Here is an 18,912-nt window from a genome sequence, read left to right as displayed (position 1 = left end):
ACAATGGGGACGAAGGAAAACTCATCATGCCCACAGTCAGTGCCCCGGCAGCCTGAGAATGGAAATCTTGTTCATAATTCTCATCCTAGCATCTATTCCAGTGCCTGGCAGTCACAAACAACAATGCTCTAGAGGCCAAAGAAAAAGATAACTGAGTCGAAGGAGAAAAGCAAAAGGCAACTGGGACAGACAGAGACTTTGGCTGAACAGGAAAGCTTCTGTCTGGACTAAACACATTCAAATTCACACTTCAAACTCCACGCAGTCCAAACTACGTGTGTCCGCAGGCTGCCAGGTGCGAACTCTATACCAACAGCCGGCTGAATGAGGTCCAGCTAAATGAGGATCCTACCTTTCCAGCACTTTTTTGGTCCTAGAACACGCAACGTCCTTCAAAAAAAAATTTTTTTTTTAAAGAACTATATCCTAATCATCGGGGTGGCTACACAGATCTAGACATGTGTTGAAGTTTCTCAACTGCATAGCAAAAGTGGTTGATTTTACTATATGAATACTTTTTAAAAACCGAAGTACTTACATAAAATTTTTTCCTGCCATCATTAGCCACACAAACTAGTCTACCTGCATGTAACCAAAGCCTTTAGATGAGCACTGCCCAACAGAAATAAAAGCTGAACCACGTATGTAATTTTAATTTTTTAATAGCCACATTAAAAAAAAGTAAAAAGAGCTACTTCTAGTAATATAAATTTCAACTCCATATGTTGAAAATTTATAATTCTAACATGTAATTAATATAAAAGTTATTAATGAAATATCTTACTTTCACTAGGTCTTTGAAATTCAGTGTTGGCATTTTATACTTAAGACACACTTCAATTCCAACTAGCCGCATTTTAAGGACTCAGTAGCCCCATGGCCAGAATACTGGATGGCTCACCTGTCAACTCACACTTTCCAGGTGCTATCAGTGAAGCTGGGTTGATAGCAGCTGACAAGGGTAGCTGCAGTAGGACAGAACCAGCGAACCAGACTCTGCAAATACCTCCTGTCCCCTACCTTGACCTTCATCCCTGAGCACCAGGTCCCTAGAAGTCAATTTAGCCATCTTCATGATTGTGGATGACAATTAACTGAGATCTTTCCACATGCTAGGCACTGTTCTAAGCACTATATGTATATTAATTCATTTTGTCTTCACAGCCCCCCTGAGGAAGGTACTGTGATTACCCCTACTGGATAGAGAAACGACAGCATAGAGAGGTTAAAGAGACCAACTACCCAAGGGCACATCCCTTAGCTGTGACAGAGCCAGGATCTGAGCCTAAGCAATCTGTCTCTAGTGCCTGTCACTCTTCACAGCTATGCTTTAAAAACTAGGAAATCCAAACTGCTGTTGGGAGTAACACCCTAAAAGGCCAAGTATAAAGGAGTTATTTATAATTACAAAGTTTACATTCCTTGGAAGAAAGCACCCAATACTTTTGGTGTTTCCAGGCCCTTCTGTTTGGGACTTGAAGTTTCCTAAAAATGCTTCCCCCAGGCTTCTCAGTGGACAAATCTGCACCTTAGGAAAGTGACAAACTGGCTCTTTTTCCCATTAAGATCCTACTCAAAGAATGATCGAGGAGAAGTCATTATAAAGAGTTGTGGTTCTTTGCTAATCTTTTCACTTAAGAAATGAGAGTGCTCCTTACCCTCAGAAGGGACAGGAAAGAGTGGCTCCTCATTGAAGGAGACCCACTCTGACTGGTGGGTGGCGATCACATGGTCCAAGGTCGTCATGCTAAGAAGGCACTGGTCATCTTCACATCAATGGCCTCAGGCAGACCCCAGAGTAACGTCTGGGGTGGGGGAATGGGAGCACAGTGAACTTGGGCCTCGGCTCTGTTAAGAGGGTCTTGTAGAGGGTGGTGCTCAGAACGTAGATAGATTGGTCCCTCTTTCCTTTGGCTAATCTGCTGGGCAGAAATCTGTTTAAAAAAATAATAAAAATTAAAAAGGACAATGATCACATTATATCCAACCCACACAGATCCAGGGTTTTCAACGCTGCCCACGAGGAGGTCTGGGTGGTTTCCAACTTGTATTACTCCTCTCTGCCCTGTCTTGTCCCCATGCCTTGTACAGAAATATCTGCCTTTAGCATCAAGATCTCTGCATAGGTCTTCCCATCAGACTTGCAAATAATTATGCAAATTTAAGCAATCGGATTCCCAAATCTCTCCAATTTTTATATTTTGGGAATACTTTTATTTATAATATAATACTATTGTTGTAAAACAAAAATTAAAACTTTTCAAAGTATTTTCACTTTCTTTTAATAGATGGTAAAATAAAAGCATGTTCTTTCGTAGTAACTCATAACACTTTCTTGCCTTAGGCAGGTAGCTCTTTGCAAGCTTGATTTAAATCCTTGGCAGAAACCCAACCATCTCCAGATGGTACCTCCAAGCACAGCTTACCAAACAAGAGAAATAGAAATGGAGTCATCTTGTTCATTTGGAGTAAATGGGAAGGGAATATTTGCTTTAGTAAAAAATGTGAGTTAAAGAAACACATTTTCAATTTAGGCCAATTTGAATTAGTACATGAAAGTCTAGCCTTTCTTTACTCACATCACAATTATGTTCTTTGTATATAGAAAGAGACTTAACAGACTCATAATTCTGTTTGTACTATTAATGTCCATTTACAATTTGAACCTAGCTCTTGCTCTTATAAATTAATAAAATCTGAATTAATGAAAAATTAATGTGTTTCCACAAAAGAGCTACTATTTGCCCTGAACAATATCTGTTCTTATTAATGGAATACTTAACAATATTCATTTTAGTCTAGAAAAATTTAACTCATAGCCTTCCGACTGGGGCAAAACAAAAAAAATGCTAAGAAATTTTAGTATAGATTATTACCTGCTATAAATAATCTATGCCGGGGTTAATCAGAACAGAAATATGTAATAATTTTTGACATTTTTGGTAGCAAACAGTTTTGCTGTATAATACAGCCTAAAATAACTGCTTGTACATATTTATAATTTTCAATAAGTTTTTTAAAATATATTTTTGGAAGTTTTTATTTCTTTATTTGAGAGGGAGAGGGCGAAAGAATCTGAAGCAGACTCCACAATGAGCACAGCAACGTGGGGCCTGATCCCACAACTGGGAGATCATGACCTCAGCCAAAACCAAGAGTTGGATGCTTAAGCAACTTAGCCACCCAGGAGCCCCAAAAAACACATGTTTTCATAGCATACGTCATTTGATTCTACAGCCATTTTGCTTGAGTAAGGCAGATATAACTAAAATTCCTTTACAGATGAAGAAATTTGGGGTGAGAGGAGTGATTTATCCAACATTTTCATTGTTTCCAGGCCCTTGCTTGGTGCCCTAAGATGTTTCCTCCAGGCTTCTAACTAGAAGAATTCACACGTTCCAAAAAAGTGACGAATGGACTCTTTTTTCTCCATGATTAGATCTTATCCACAGAATCATGAACTAGACGCCATAATAAGCAGGTGTGTTAGATGCACCAAGCTAAGAAGTGATCAATGCAACCCTGAAACGTAGGTCTTCTAATGCCAAAACTCTCTGATCTTTGGATCACAGCCACAAACAACAAAAAAAGTACCAGAATATATGCAACACCACCCAACTAAAGTACTTTGCAAACATCAATTACAACAGAACCATAATGAAATGATCTGTGAAAACTCTCCATATGTAAATCTGCCAGGATACCCCAGCTGCGCAGAGAATGGAAAGCCTGGAAATCTCTCTTCCAAGTCCCTCTCCAAAGATTTTTACCAACCACGGGACCAGACATGTGCAAACAGCCTGGAGACTACAGTGCTCCAACACCAGATCTCACCAGAGAACTACACAGAGCCCAAAGACCCCAAAACTGACTCTGGCTGGCTTGTCCCTGCAAGCCATTCTCAAGCCCCATCAAACATGAGTGTCGCTGTGTTCCTGGCTCCAGGCCAAGATAAGACAGCAAAATAGAAGAGTCAGACTCTTCCTCTCCCTACAACAGCATCATGTAAGCCAGGTCCAACAACAACAAAAAAGCCACAATACAAGTCCATGTGCTGACACATGCAGCGTCATAGCTCAATGGGGAAAACATCCTCCTGACCCCGTGATGATGAATCCAGCAAAATTCACAGATGAGTGTGGGTATGGGAGGGGACATGGTAAGAGGTGAAGGAAAAGGGTGAAAGTAATGGGACAAATTCTGAGAAATTTTAGAGCTCAAAGGTTTTAAAGACCAACAGTCTACCTCTCAAGTTCACAGATGAGTAAACTGAGGCCCAAGGAAATCAAATATAGCAACAGAGAATGAGAACATGGTCCTGGGATCTGAATCCTGTACAGGCTTTAAGTCTCATTTCAGCCCTGTACAGCAGGAATAACAAGACTCACTTCGTAATTTAAAGGATTCAGAGAGATAATAGACATGGTGTACTTAGTACGGGAAGTAATGAGCCCTCTGTAACATTGATGATGGTAACAGCAGGTGACGGCACAGAGGGCTTATTACGTACCAGGGCCCAGTCCAAACTCCTTATGAGTGTCCGCTATAGCCGTCACTGATATTGTTAATTTACTGGCCAGAAGTCACACAGCTCATTAGAGGAAGTCTTTGGACTAGAATGCAAATTTCATGAAACAAACCTCCCCCTGCCCCGTTTCTGTCATTTCCACATTCTGGCATTATGGATTTCTCTTTTCAATCATTTTTAGCAAAGTTCTCCCAGATGTTACATGGAGTCAAGCATTCAACCTCTTCCTTCCAGATACAGACAGAGTCTGGCTAAGGAACCAAGACTACTACTCAGAAAGTATGAGTGAAAGAAGAGCCCCAAAGGTTTATCTACACTTCCTTAGCTTGTCTGTCCCAGATCCAGACATGGGCTGGTTACGGATAATAAGCAGCCCCAAGAAAGCCTGGTGGAACAAATTTATTACATAGTCATAATCCCGTGAAATGGATTCTGGGTATTTGCCATGAAACAGCCACATCCAAGAAGCCACAAGATGTGGCTGTGCCAGCAGCTGGAAACCACAGGGGAACCCAATAATTGTGAGGCTAAGTTCACACTGGAGTCGGGTTCTCTATAAAAACCTCACCCCATTTTTAGAATGTGAATCATAAAGTGAAGCGTAAAATCACCACAAATGGGTAGTGACTCAGTATCAGCAGCAGGACTGACCAAAAGACACTACTAGATTCATTGAAGTCTCTGGATTGCCACTTCAGAGAAAAGCTTCTTCCCCAGCATCACTTACATGCTGAAATCTGGGGTGGAAAACACAGTCAGCTGACAAGATGGGAACCACAGAAATGGCTCTGTTTTATGCCAATCCTCTGACACACATTCATAAGCCCTATGTGTTTGGACATAGACTAAGCACCCTTTGAGACAGTGATTCTCAACAGCTTGCGATCTAGCTGGGGACACAGAAGAGCAAACACAATAAATCTGGAAATAATCCTCCTACAGGACATACCAGAAATGCTATTTAGCCAGAGAGAGATCTGCAAGGGTTGGAACCATAAAAAACAGAACAGATTTCTTGGATCTGAAGTATATCCTTGGTTCTGGTCCACCAGAAGGGAAGAGTAAGGATATCCGAGGACATCTTTGGGACAGAGGATCAGTCTAAGTGGAGAGTAAGAATCAGACCTTTGTGGGCTTGTTTCTAGACCAGTGAAGAGGTCAGTCTGATGAAAGCTGAGGTGTCTACTGAGGAAATGTGGGGAGAGAGGATTGGTAACCTTAACAGCTGAGAAGAAGAGTTCAGTAGGAAATGGTAAGCTGCCTGATGTTTAAGAGTGGAGAGTGACTAAAGAAATGTGCCTACGAGAGATTAACGTTCCTCAGACTGCACTGAGGAGCTTGGAGATGGAAGCTATCGGCCACAACAGCCTCAGTGTCTTGGGCAAAGCCAGAGACCAGGAAAAGTCTTGGGCAAAGTCAGGGACCAGTGCTCAGCACTGAGCACTCTGTGCTGGGTTTGATTAAAATTAACTTCACCTGTTTCTTTTAACATTTTTTAAATGGGTTAAATAGAAAACTTAAAATAATACATATGTGGTTTGTACTCTATTTCTATTGAACAGCCTGGCTCTATAATAATCCATTCTTTATTTCACCTTTGTTTTTAAAGGATATTTTTCAGGAGACATAGAATTTGAGGTTGACTTTTCTTTTCCTTCAGTATTTTGTCTTTTGGAATCTATGGTTTCTGGATGAAGAGTTGGCTTTCTCTCCTCCCCTACTGATCTGTCTTCAAGCTCCTTGACTCTTTCTTCTATTATCTTTATTTCCTGTTAAGTTCATTCTATGAACTTTTCATCTCAGTTATTCAACTTCTCTATTCTAAAATTTTCATTAGATTCTTTAAAAAAAAAAAAAAAGATTTTATTTATTTATTTGACAGAGATCACAAGTCGGCAGAGAGGCAGGCAGAAAGAGGAAGGGAAGCAGGCTCCCTGCTGAGCAGACAGCCCAATGTGGGGCTCGATCCCAGGACCCTGGGATCATGACCTGAGCCGAAGGCAGAGGCTTTAACCCACTGAGCCACCCAGGCGCCCCTCATTAGATTCTTTTATAATTTCTATTTCTTGCCTGTGATGCCCTATATGTTTAATCACTATGACAATGTCTTCCTTTAGTTCTTTGAACATATTTACAACAGCTGCTTTACAGGTTTTGTCTGCCATATCCAATATCTGGACCATCTGGGGATTCATTTCTATTGACTTTTTTTTACTATTTTAATATTGAAATTAATATTTCCCCATTTCTTTGCTCACCTACTAATTGTTGATGATACACTGAAGACATTCTGGATTTGATCTTCCTCTACAGAGCTGATTTTTGCCAGTAGTCAAAATGCTTGCTCACATTCATTATAGTCTCCCACTTTGTTGGGTGGATCTGAGAAAAGCCAAAGATGTCCCCTAAGCATCTCTAACAACTGCAGAACTCAACTTTCCAACTCAATCTCCATGGCAGATTTCAGCAGCACTTGGTTCTAGGCTTTTTTAGGGTAGGTTCAGAGTAGGTCTTATTCTAGAGTAGCATCTGGCAAGCTACATCCATGACCCAAAGCTGGCCCTCTGCCTTATTTGTAAATAAAGTCATAATGACACAAAACCATGTGCATTCATTTACATATTGTCTATGGCTGCTCTGGCTCTACAATAGCAAATTTGAGTAGTTGTAACAGATGCTGTATAGTTCACAGGACCTAAAATAATTTCCATCTAACTCTATAAAAGAATTTTACCAACCCTGCTTGAAAGCATGTTCCTTTGCCCTAAGACGCAAACTTTCTGTGACTTTTCTGGATGGTTAGAATATTAATAATGTGTTAAGGAAGTCTTTCCGATGTGGCTGGGCTGGACTGGACTGCCAATATCTCCCAACATGGTTTAACCTCTAGTATTTCTGTCCCATTCTCAACCTTGGAGCCACCACTTTTGGTAAATCTCATATGGTTTCAGTCTGTACATTTGCACTCTAGCCAGGCCAAGGATTCCCTGGGTATACCCAGACACACTTCTGCTCCAGCATCCCCCATGCTACTCTCTCTTCTCTAATGTGCTGTCCAGCAGATTCCAGCTGCTTCAACTGCCCCCAACTCTGATCTCCGTTTGCTTAGCTCAGCAGGACTGCTGTGCTCAGTGTAGACTCCAGCATATGATGCTGCATCAGGAAACTCTCCCCTGGAAGGGAGCCAAGGTAATCATCAGGCTCATCTCACGAGCTTTCCTTCTCTCAGGACTGAAATACTGTGATTTCTGTTGATCAGTACCTGAAAACACTTGCCTCATACATTTTGTCCAGTAGTTTCATGGTTGTACACTGCACAAGGACTAGTTTGTTATTAGTTATAGCCAGAATTGGAAGTCCTCCCCAAAACATTTCCTTTTGACTTGTAATCATTTTTAAAAAGAAAAAAAGAGTCCAGTTCAGATAATCTAAAATAGGGTTATTTTATAGTGACATCCTAGAAATCTTAATTAGAAGTTTTAGAAAATTTTCATAAACTGTATAAAAAGCAAAGGAGGGTTTCATATAACTATATGGATTAATTCCATCCCTTCAGAGCTGAGAAAATGTTTTGTTTTGGTAGGTTAGTTATGTTTTATAAACACAGTAACATAATTCTTGTTTGGTTAGTGAACCCTAAAGATTATTTAAATCTGAGAATTTAGCCAGTTCCCTCTTATATCTCTTTGCCATATGTATTCAACTAGATAGTTTCTTTGGACGTGTCTGCATCTAGTTGTTGGGTTTTGAGGCTACTGGCAAACACTATCTAGCCATCTGTTTGGGGTTTACGCAGAAACATCTCAAACTAGATCCTAGTGCCAATACCAAACCCTAAAGTAAGGCCTCAGACTTTTTCTGACCAAAGACAAACATCTCAAGGTCAAAAAGAAAACTGGGAAGAAAGTAAGAATGAAAAACTAAGACTGCATAGATCAAATGTATTTCTGAAAAGCTTTCTTCTAAAGCAAGACATTCAACCAACTTCCTGAACATCTACTATGCACTCAGAATTTGCAATGCTTGAATCAAAATAATACCATGCATGGTTTTGTACTCTGAGACCTCTGTCAGAGTGGGCTAGAAAAATCACAACGATTTAATCATAAGTTAAAGCAACCATGCCACTTGTTTCATAATTTCTCAGAATAAACAGAAGCCCTGAAAGCACAATTGCCCTGTGACAAAGACCCAGATCAGATTCAGGACCTGGAACACTGCTTCTTTTCCTTCTCCTAAAGTCTTTTACTGTAGGAGAGAACAGGTTCATTTTAACAGAATCTGAACACTGGAGAACACACACACTTTAATTAACATGTGCTTTGATGTTCTCAAAAGGAAAAGGTAAGTTGCTTTGATTGTATGTTCCTACTATTTTTTCACCATTTTTACTTTCATTTAAATACATTATTCTTTAAAATAAACAAACAAACTTTTGTTTGACTGTTTGACTGACCACTTTTTTTTTTGTTTGACTGACCACTCCTCTTCCACTGGAAATTGGTTAAAATGAACACTCCAGGCCCAAGTCAACCATACAGAAGAACTCCAAAAGGAATATATTTATTTCAACCAACATCAGTTTGTATCCATGATTCCCTCTGAACTAACTCCCCATTTTCTCTCTTTCAATCACATACACCATAATTCCCCATCACTAGATGTCTGTTTTTGTCCCCTCTAAAGTCACATCATTTGTGTATATATACACATACATACATGTACAAATACATACACATATAAATGTATCTATATTTATGGGCATGCATATTTATATATATCTCAAAGTAATAATTAAAAACATCTTATTAATTGATTTTTCTTCAAAATAAACAATCCTGATAGCTGCCTTATTAAAGAGCTCTGTGGCTCCACATTCGGAATCAAGGATCTCAATCGCATTTGGCCTAGAAAATAGGCTGTATCTGATCTTTGCTGCATTCCTGAGGCAGTGACCCTGAAGGACGTTCCCAGGTGCCTGAACAGTGTGTTACATTCAGAATGTAATGAATAATCGTGGCAGAAGGTCACCCTTTAAGGTTTGCAGAAGACTTTCTAATACCTCAAACTCTAGGGAGGTCCTGGCTTACTCCATCTTGGTAAACTCCGCTTACTTTAGTTTCATATTTAGGACAGGAATACAAGTATTTTGCCTGTGTGAAAATAAGGAGTTGGTGTGGATAATTTCTTTCCATCTGTATTTTAGAGCCATAAGTCTATCGCTTTAGATGTTCCATCATAAGACTCTCAGTTGCCTAGGAGTCATAAGAATCTTGCAGGTCCCAATAATGGCCATATCTTCTAGACATAACCTAAGACTTTCCAAGAAGCTAAACAAAATATTATTATATTCCATTGAAACTAAAATGCCATCAATTGTAAAATACATCTCATTTTAGAGATTATAAAATATTTTTAAATATGTATATTTATTTGTATGTCTATATATACACATACACATACATTTCTTGAAATCAAAGAAATACTCTTAGTTTTATACCAAATACCAAAAATTATAATTAGTATATATTTCCAGGATACAAAGAACTTCATGGATTATGTCAATTCATTCTTACAACAACCCTGAGGTAAGTAAAACAGCTATTTCTCTCATTTGACAGATACATGAAATGACTCAAGGAAGTCGCTTGACTAACCTAAGGTCACACAGTGAAAACTGACAGAGTTGGGACAGGATCACAAGTCTCCTGATGTTAACTTATGTACTCTTTCCACTACGCCACATTCTGCCTTTCAGAAAAGATATGGAACAGATATGCTAGCTGGGTTTCCAACACCTCTTCCTTCTCCTCATCCAGCACCAGGGGATGGGTCATGACTGGTTAAGCCAATCACAGAACATTTCTATTCCTGCTTTCCCACCTCCCTAGCACCAAGGATAACCAGCTGACCAAGTTCTGGTCAATGAGACATAAATGGAGGAAAAATGAGAACTAAAGTTCAGGGATGTTTTTTGTCTTTGCTTAATCTTGCTTTGTATTGCACGTCTCCATGACGTGGATGGATAATGCGTATGCATTCTCAATCCTTGTCCCTTTCCCATTTTTCCTATCTTGAATATGGTTGTGATGGCTGGAACTATGATAATCACCCCACAACCACAAATGCAAGGACAAGAGAATCACAGTCACTGAGCCACTGAGCCAGTATCAACAATCATTCAACTCTATATTTATTATGTGAAAAAAGTGTTTTTGTTTAAACTACTGTAATCAGGTTTTCTGATAAGCAGATGGGTGCCATTCTAGATTAACCATAGAGAATTTTAAGAGGACCCCCATGATCTCCACATCCTGGTGCAATCCCCAAGATTATGTCATATTTAAAAGGGATTTTGCAGACGCAATTAAGGTTGCTAAACAGTTGACCTTAAGATGGGGTGACTTAAAGCAGAGTGTTTTCTCTCACTGGTAGCAACAGAAGCAGTCAGAGAAATTTGAAGTGTGAGAAGAAGGTTTTCCATGGCTGAGACAGAAATGACCACAGGGCGACTACAACCCTAAAACTACAAGGAACTCAATCCTGCCAACAACAGGCAAAGGCTTGGAGAAGACAGTTCCAAGTGAGCATGCAGTGGGCCAACCCTTAATTTCAACTTTGTGATATTGTGGATAGAGAACCCACCCATACCCCACGAGACTGATAGTTTAAAAATGGGAGGAGAATTTATTCTAAAGTTCAAAATGCTGAGGGACAAGTCTTTTAAAAGTAACTTCCCAGTATGGATAAGGGACTGAACTCAATTGATATCAGCTATTACCCCTGGTAGGGAATAAATTAAAAAAAAATACAAAATAGCAAAAGAACACAAAATTATACATGCAGCATTTTAGAACATACTACATAGGATTTCCCTCTCCAAAAAGTTCAATGTCGGGGCACCTGGGTGGCTCAGTGGGTTAAAGCCTCTTCCTTCGGCTCAGGTCATGATCCCAGGGTCCTGGGATCGAGCCCCACAGCAGCCTCTTTGCTCAGCAGGGAATCAGCCTCCTCCTCTCTCTCTGCCTGCCTCTTTGCCTACTTGTGATCTCTGTCAAAAAGAAAAAAAAAAGTTCAATGTCTTTTTCTTCCTTGCTTACTTAGAGCACTACGAAATTAGCTTGCCTTTCCAGAGTCATGAGGCAAGGCTGAAAGGGTGATCATTTTTAATACAAAAAAATTAAAGAATAATTTTGGGTACCTTTCCTTTGAACATCAGGAGGCTAATGAACATTCAACCAGTTTCCTGGTACAGTAATGATGATATGATACCAATGACTCTTCCTAACACCAAGGGATGTCAACATTTTGGAATGTATTAAAGGCTAGGTGAGGGGAGAGTGAGCAAAAGGGAAGGCAAACAGAAGTGGAACAGAGTGTGGAACTCCTCTCAAACTTATTTTAAATAGAGTATTTATTAATTCATCTACCAAATCATTAGCAAACACCTGCTAGATGTTCAGGATACAAAAAATAAATGAGACATATATGAAATAGATAAGCTTTCAAGATAAGATAGATAAGCTTCATATCTAAGAGGGGAAAGAAGGATGAAACAAGTTAGCTATAAATACGTAAACTACCTACAAATCAATACAGGGTTAAGATGAGGAGTAAAAAGGAATCTTAGTTATTAGGGTGTTAAGAGAAGATCTCTCTGAAGAGGTGACATGTAATTACCACTTCAAGGATGAGAAGAAGCCAACCGTGACTGGACAAGAAGTAGAAAGTATTCAGGGTAGAGGGAACGAAGAGTCTGCGACAGAAACAAACAAACAAGAAAAACCTTGCACTGGGAGTAGAGCGAGCAAGAAGCCTAAGACAATGTTGTAAAGGCAATTCATTTTTAGGAATATAGGATCTTGCAAGCAAACTGGGATGCTCAGATTTTATGCTAATCACAATGAGAAGTCAATGAAGGATTTAAAGAACAAAACTTATTTCACCTTTTCAGAAGCGGAGTGGAGAAAAAATGGGAAGAGGAAAGAGAGGAAGTAGAGAGAACGATTAGGAAGCTGTCATACGGGTGAGATGAAAGATGACGGCAGCCTGAAGGGGCCCCTGGGTGGTACAGTCGGCTGAGCGTCCAACTCGCAGTTTCGGCTTACGTCGTGATCTCAGGGTCATAAGATCGAGCCCCACATCATCAGGCTCCACCCTCAGTGGGGAGTCTGCTTGAGACTCTCTTTCTCCCTCTGCCCTCACACACGCTCTCTCAAAATAAATCTTAGAAAAGAAAAAAGGAAAGGTGGCAGCCTGAAACAATTCAAGAGCCTATCCCTGGGGTTATGGATTAACAAAATGTGCTATCTACATACAACAGAATATTATTCAGCCTTCAAAAGGAAGGAACTTCTCCTACAACAATAAACTTAAGGACATACGCAAGTGAAATAAGCCTGTCACAAAAGGACAAATACCATATGATTCCACTTATATGAGGACACTAGAGTAGTCACATTAACAGAAACAAAGTAGAATGGTGGCTGCTGGGGGCTGAAGTGGGTGGGGGTGGGGAGAGTGGGGAGACAGTGTTTCATGGGTATAGAATTTCAGTTCTGAAAGATTACAAGAGTTATGGAAATGGATGGTAGGGAAGGTTGCCCAACAACATGAATGTACGTAAGGCCACGGAACTTAAGAAACACTTAAAAATGGTGAAGATGGTAAATTTTATATTTATTGGAACACAGTTTTAAAAAATTTTTTCTTTAAAAAAGACCACCTAAGTTGAAACTATGCAAAGCAATTTTCAGATTGTTTTGTGATCTTGAACACTTTTTGTCAGAGCATTAAGAACTCTCTTCTTACTGGTTATAAATATACAGGGTAATAAAGATATAAAACTAATGTGACTTAGTACACTATAATTGAAAACAAAAGTAGTTTCATTTATTAAAAAAAAAAAATTATAGTGGCCAGAATCAGGATGGGGGCATTGGGATGGAGAGAATAAAGTGTATCAGAGGTAAACGTTGAAGGCAGGGTCTCCAAGTTTCTGATGGATGCCATATGTAGGGAGAACAAGGGTGGACCTCCTGGATTCTGGCTGAGGACTGGGTTGGCTGGTACTGCCACTGACTGGGTTGGGGGAAGGAGTCAGAATCTAGGGGTAAAATAAATATTTCTTTTTAAATAAGATACATTTGGGATGCTTATTAGACATCTAAAAGAGAGCTCAACTGTGTACTTGAACATGCAAATCTGGAGCTCCGGGCTAGAGACAGAAACTGGAAAGTTATCATTACACAGAATGGATCAGGTCCTCTAAGGAGAAACTGTAGCCAAAGAGGAGGGAGGCTGATGTTGTCTTATGCATGGGCAGTATGGAGACACACCATGAAGCTCCACTCAGAGCCCTGGACCCTGTGGCTCCAACTGGACAGAAAAGAGAAGGGAGCCCACGTTAGGGGGTGTTGTCATGCTCTGCTCTTCAAAACACAGACATGTGGGAGACAGAGGTCTTGGTCCAACCAGGCCATTCTACAGCTGGCCTCATGGAAACAGAAAAAGAGTTTGGAATGGAACATTCTCCATGAGAGATGCTTTGGACCCCAGACTTGAAGAAGAAAAAAAAAAAAAAAAGAAAAGAAAATGCTGCTAAAGCGCTCAGTAAGTCCAGGGGCAAACATCCTCTGTGCTAACTCTGCCAGCAGGAGAGAGGCAGGTACCAAGCATGTTATAACAAAGGCAGGAATTTCCCAAAACCACAGGCAATTTTACAATTCTGAATAATTATTAAGTGAGACAATGTGGGTGAGAGTAGTCAAAAGACTGTAGCATTCTTCCTCAAGTAAGGTCTGTACATTGTTATCAATCAAGCAGCAAAATGAAGAAAGGGTAAGGGCCTCAAAAACAAAGTCAGGTGCTTTGGCAACTGCCCTGGGGCCACCAATCATTCTTCTGCAGAGCCAGGAGGTCAGGGAGGATTAGACACAGCACAGAGCAGCAGCTGGAGTGGCTCTCTCTTTCTTTTCTTTTTTTTTTTTTTTTTAATACACAGAATCATCCTTGACTTCTCTTTCCTTTTTTTTTTTTAATAAGATTTTATTAATTTATTTGACAGACAGAGATCACAAGCAGGCAGAGAGGCAGGTGCGGGGAAGCGAAGCAGGCTCCCCGCTGAGCAGAGACCCTGATGCAGGGCTCGATCCCAGGACCCCGGGATCATGACCTGAGCCTAAGGCAGAGGCTTTAACCCACTGAGCCACCCAGGGGCCTCTGGCTCTCCCTTTCTTAACAATGATGCCCAGACCTTGCTCCTACCTCCCCCACCCTGTCCCCAAGCACTCTTCATGTGCAAGCTCACTTTTGTCATCCCACAAATGTGGTACATCATCTCCTTTGTTCCTCCTACTAACCTCCTGAAGGAGGTACTATTAGTAATAGCAACACTTTAAAAAGGACAAAAGTTAAGTACAAAGAGATTAAGTAACTTGCTCAAGGTCACAGCACTTGTAAATTGTAGTCCTGGGATTCCAACCCAAATCATTCTAAATTCTTAGACTGTTCTCTAACAATCACTGGCTCATTCACTCAGTCAACCAGCGACAACTGAGACCCTACAATGTATCAGCCCCTGACCCTGTGCTAGTTTTAGGGAGAGAGAAATAGACATTACAGAAGCCAGAGAGGCCAATCAGCCAACTTAGACCCATGAAGGTCTTTAATATTATAATTATTTTAAGTGGAGCCCAATACAGGGCTTGAACTCACAACCCTGAGATCAAGACCTGAACTGAAATCAAGGATTGGATGCTTAACTGAGCCACCCGGGGGCCCCCCAGGATTCCAATATTTTTAACAATGGAAGTACATATTTAGTCACAGGAATATACTGAAATGAGTTGAAGAGGTACCTCCTATAACCTTCAATTCCTGTCCCATTACCAACCACTTTGTCTAGAGAGTTCAATGAATATCATTTATGGTGTTATCCTGCCTATAGTTATCCTGTGTATAGCAAAAGTATACTTCATTGTGGGTTTCTCTGTATGACTATGCATTAAAAGGTTTAACTTAGCTAAAGGCAAATATACAAGTAGAGTCATAATATTTTCTGACCCTGTCTTGGAACTTCCTCAGTCTTTAAATTATTGGGAAGGACAGAAAAAGGAAGGAACATAGGTCTCTCTCCACCACCCCTAAAAGTCCCTGAACTTGAATGACAGCATGGGTTACTATGGAGGATGACCAGGGGCCACAGGTGTGGAAGAGCCTAGGGACTTCCTAGAAGAGGCTACATCCAAGGTAGGTCTTAGAAAGATGAATTGCACACTGATTCAAAGATTTTTTTAAATTTATTTGTTTAACAGATAGAGATCACAAGTAGGCAGAGAGTCAGGCAGAGAGAGAGGAGGAAGCAGGTTCCCTGCTGAGCAGAGAGCCCGATGTGGGGCTCGATCCCAGGACCCTGAGACCACAACCTGAGCCGAAGGCAGAGGCTTTAACCCACTGAGCCACCCAGGTGCCCCTTGCACACTGATTCAGAACATAAGCTCTCTCTGCAGTCAGGCATGCCAAGTCCCTCATTGTTAAATAATCATGAGTATGTTTCAAATTGTCTATACCTGAATTTTACCTAATAGTTTTAGAGAGTCCTATGAAGATGAAGGACAGAGATTTCCAGTGTATGAATGATAAGCATCTCAATGGGGTTCCTGGGTGGCCTAGTTGATTGGGAATCGAACTATTTCAGCTTGGGTCATGATCTCGGGGTCATGAGATCGAGCCCCGAGTAGGGCTCTATGCTCAGCAGGGAGTCTGCAGAAGATTCTCTCTTTCCCTCTCCCTTTGCGCCTAACCTTAGCTCACACAAGTGCATGCACTCTCTCTAAAATAAATAAATAAATCTTTAAAAAAAATAAGCATCCCATTAATGTTATCTATTACCATGATTATTTCTATTAAGGTTGAACAGGAGTTAGCCTGGCACAGAGACAAGGTAAGGACTTGCTGATTTCTTTCCTGTGGTCATGGCATTCAGGAAGTGAAAGTGGAAGGAAGGGGGGAGAAATTTGGGGAAAAAAGGAAGTAGTGGTGTGAGCTTCAGTCTGACACAGGAAATGGCCTGGCTAGCTGGACACGAGGCATTAGCTGGCCTGGAAATGCCTAACAAGAAAAGGTGCAGGAGGCAGGGACGTCACACCGGTCAACTCTGGGACTCCATGTGCATGACCATCTACGTAAGCAGCATCCGTGGAGGGTGCGTGGCACAACCAATGCAGCTGAAGACTGCATGTTGCCTGAACGGGTGCACCAAGGGTCCCCGAACAGCGTCCACAGTTCTCCCACTGCTGGTGTGGCCCAATCATGTGGGCTGTTTCAGCAAATAGGAGGCAGCAGTGGGACCAGCACTGTTACCAATCCCTGTGGACCATATGGAAACCAGATCTAAGAGCCCAGTTGTTACTAGAGAATCTGGGATTATCCCAATGTATTGGTACAGTGGTAGCAACATGCAACCCTCATTTTAGAAATTCCTGCCAATGCTCCCAATATCAACAATAACAAGAATTAGAGGACAATCCAGGTCTAGGCCACCGACCTCAAGCTTAGTGGGTGGCTCCAAATGAAGTCAGCTCAGTGCAGATTTGCCAAGAAAAACATACAGCTTCATTCTCTCAGGTAGAGGACAGAGAGAAAAATAATTTCCTCATATTTCCCTCTTTCATAGAAACAGAACTTTCCTCCCGAGCTGTACTGCCAACTCCCCTTAACTCTTTCCCAACCACTCCACTTTTCAGCATCTCCCCCTCCCCAGAAGTCCTCACCAGCACGCCATCCCCTGGCACTCTGACACCCCCACAGCACTGCACTGCACAACTGTGGGAGGCACCATTCACGTACACACAAGGCAAAGGGAACAGTGCCTCTTTATGGGAATGCTGCCCCTGGAGCTGTGCCCGTCCAGCAGCCCCACACATGTCTTTCTACCACTCATCCACACTTCAGAGAAAGCAGGAGAGAACCTTGACTGGGAAAGAAGGTGGAAGTATAGGCCTACAGCCGTAGGAATCCTTGAGTTTATTCTTCATTCAACAGAACAAAAGAAACCACAGTGAAAGGAAATATAATGACACCTGGGTGAGCAGGAGGATGGCAGCCCAAGAGAGGGCAGAGACGAACCCAAAAAACATCCTAAGCAAAGGAGGATCGTGGAGTTAATTGAGAGTGGAGGTGGGCAGTGAGTTTTAATTGGGGGTATGCTGACATTCAAGGACTGTGAAACAAAAGGGCAGATATAGAAAATGGAGATCTTGGGCCTAGAGAAAAATCAGGGGTAGAAAGTTAGATTTCAGGGGCGCCTGGGTGACTCAGTGGGTTAAAGCCTCTGCCTTCAGCTCATGTCATGATCTCAGGGTCCTGGGATCGAGCCCCATATCGGGCTCTCTGCTCAGTGGGGAGCCTGCTTCCCCCCCTCTCTGCCTGCCTCTCTGCTTATTTGTGACTTCTCTCTGTCAAATAAATAAATAAAATCTTAAAAAAAAAAGAAAGTTAGATTTCTCACACACACACACACACACACACACGATGATATATGAAGCCAAGGGAAGGAACAGGTTATCAACAGAGGAAGAAAAAGACAGACAAAAGAAGATGGCGGAGTCCCACAGCATGCCTACCTATGGCAAACAGGGAAGCAAGAAGGAAAAATGGGGACACCCCAAGTGACAGAGCCAGATGGTGAGAGAATTGAGAGGAAAACCAGAGGCCTCCGTGACCATGAAAGCAAGAGACTTCCCAAGAAGGTTCATTTCTCTGGTGTCCAATGTTGTGGACAGACATTACAGGGGCTTGCAGGGTTACTGCTGACCCTTAAGAATGGTAACTGAAGTGTTAGCTCCTTGAGGGATGGTCTATGCCCTTTGCCACCATATTCCCAAAGCTCAGGACTGACCTCACAGAAGAAAAGCAACAAGCATTTGTGGAACAGAGTTAAAGTAGCTAGACTCATAGCTCCATTGTAAAGAGTTAATAATATACTGTGATTACAGTTTAAAGTTTAATGTCTCTTAATAACTTGGTACAGGAAGGCAAAAAAATCACCAGTGCACACATTGTTAATCCCCATTACAAGCTTCCATGGAGGAAGCACTTTTCTTTTCACCTGGCATGAACTGAAACCCACCTCAGAGAAGGAACAAGAGGTTATTTCCTGGGATCTTCCCTGCCCCCAAATTCTCCAAATGACCACAGCAAGGTTGTAAAGCCTTTCTGCTCTTGTTTCCACAAATTTATTAAGTTGGGATTCATATGAATTGATGTGCAACCTCAAAAGTACTTGAAAGGTGGGAATTATATTTAACTAGTCTCCAACAGTATGTGACTCTCACACGTCCAACAAAATTAAATACATAGCAGGTAAACATGGCCTCCATGGA

The 18,912-nt window shown here is 41.3% G+C and overlaps 1 protein-coding gene across 2 annotated transcripts in view; it reads right to left on the bottom strand.

Moving 5' to 3' along the window:
- The window catches only part of STON2 (stonin 2), a 156,010-nt gene that overhangs the window by 122,584 nt on the left and 14,514 nt on the right, over positions 1-18,912 (bottom strand). For both annotated transcript variants that reach the window (XM_059182622.1, XM_059182623.1), the window contains exon 2: positions 1,659-1,934. In XM_059182622.1, the coding sequence (XP_059038605.1) occupies positions 1,659-1,746 (88 nt within the window). In that variant the 5' untranslated portion in view covers positions 1,747-1,934. The remainder of the gene's footprint in view (positions 1-1,658; positions 1,935-18,912) is intronic.

This window comes from Mustela lutreola, chromosome 7, assembly GCF_030435805.1.
Source record: "Mustela lutreola isolate mMusLut2 chromosome 7, mMusLut2.pri, whole genome shotgun sequence".
NCBI classification, from domain to species: domain Eukaryota; kingdom Metazoa; phylum Chordata; class Mammalia; order Carnivora; family Mustelidae; genus Mustela; species Mustela lutreola.
The sequence above is the reverse complement of the archived record's forward strand: the minus strand, read 5'-3'. Positions and strand labels throughout refer to the sequence as shown.